Below are 970 nucleotides of genomic sequence, written 5' to 3'. Positions count from 1 at the left end.
ACTGGGCGGCAATACCTGTGTGTCTAGCTCTCCACACCTGAGCAGTAGTTCTTACCTGGGTGTCTAGCTCTCCACACCTGAGCAGTAGTTCTTACCTGCACATCTAGCTCTCCACACCTGAGCAGTAGTTCTTACCTGTACATCTAGCTCTCCACACCTGAGCAGTAGTTCTTACCTGTGTGTCTAGCTCTCCACACCTGAGCAGTAGTTCTTACCTGCACATCTAGCTCTCCACACCTGAGCAGTAGTTCTTACCTGCACATCTAGCTCTCCACACCTGAGCAGTAGTTCTTACCTGTGTGTCTAGCTCTCCACACCTGAGTAGTAGTTCCTCCTTAGCTTGCACAGCCTCCTGTAGAGCTTGCCAGGTCTCCTTCAGCTACAAACATCATCCCATAATAGTTTACACACACGCACTCACCATCTTAACATCTACACTCGTACCCGCACGCGTCACAAGTTAAGCCATGTATACAATATATATCTACAACATCAAAAACAAAGTTTAGATGTGTAACTTCAATGACTGAAATATTATAACTATAATGTATACATGTATATCTATAGCTATATAACTATATAACTATATAATAATGTATACATGTATATCTACAGCTATATATAGCTTAATACTAACACCATGTGCTCTTATTTGTTGCGAAAGCTAAAACAAAAAAAGACTCGACTTGTATATTGAATCATTAAATAACTCCACAATCCCAATGCTACTGGCAGCCTACAAAACTCTACAATATATTCACGTAGGTTAGAGATTTTCTTCCACCAGTCGCAGCATAATCGGGGGAGCTAGTGAATTTCATTATCGACAATCCTACATCGCCAATTCTCATTTGTAGCTGTTGCAACGGTGATTATTGGTGCGTGGTGCAGTTTCTATTCATTATCATTATCATCATCCTCCTCCTCATCATCATCATCATCATCCTCCTCCTCATCATCATCATCATCA

At 41.3% G+C, this 970-nt stretch overlaps 1 protein-coding gene across 1 annotated transcript in view; it reads right to left on the bottom strand.

The window, feature by feature from the left end:
- Positions 1-970, bottom strand: part of LOC106814591 (protein Hook homolog 3-like) — a 14509-nt gene that overhangs the window by 4622 nt on the left and 8917 nt on the right. The window contains 2 exon segments of the mRNA XM_014818933.1: positions 256-277; positions 318-379. Of these exon segments, the coding sequence (XP_014674419.1) occupies positions 256-277; positions 318-379 (84 nt within the window).

The sequence above is a fragment of the Priapulus caudatus genome, unplaced genomic scaffold (genome assembly GCF_000485595.1).
Source record: "Priapulus caudatus unplaced genomic scaffold, Priapulus_caudatus-5.0.1 Scaffold948, whole genome shotgun sequence".
NCBI classification, from domain to species: domain Eukaryota; kingdom Metazoa; phylum Priapulida; class Priapulimorpha; order Priapulimorphida; family Priapulidae; genus Priapulus; species Priapulus caudatus.
Note: the sequence above shows the minus strand (reverse complement) of the source record. Positions and strands in the feature narration are given on the sequence as shown.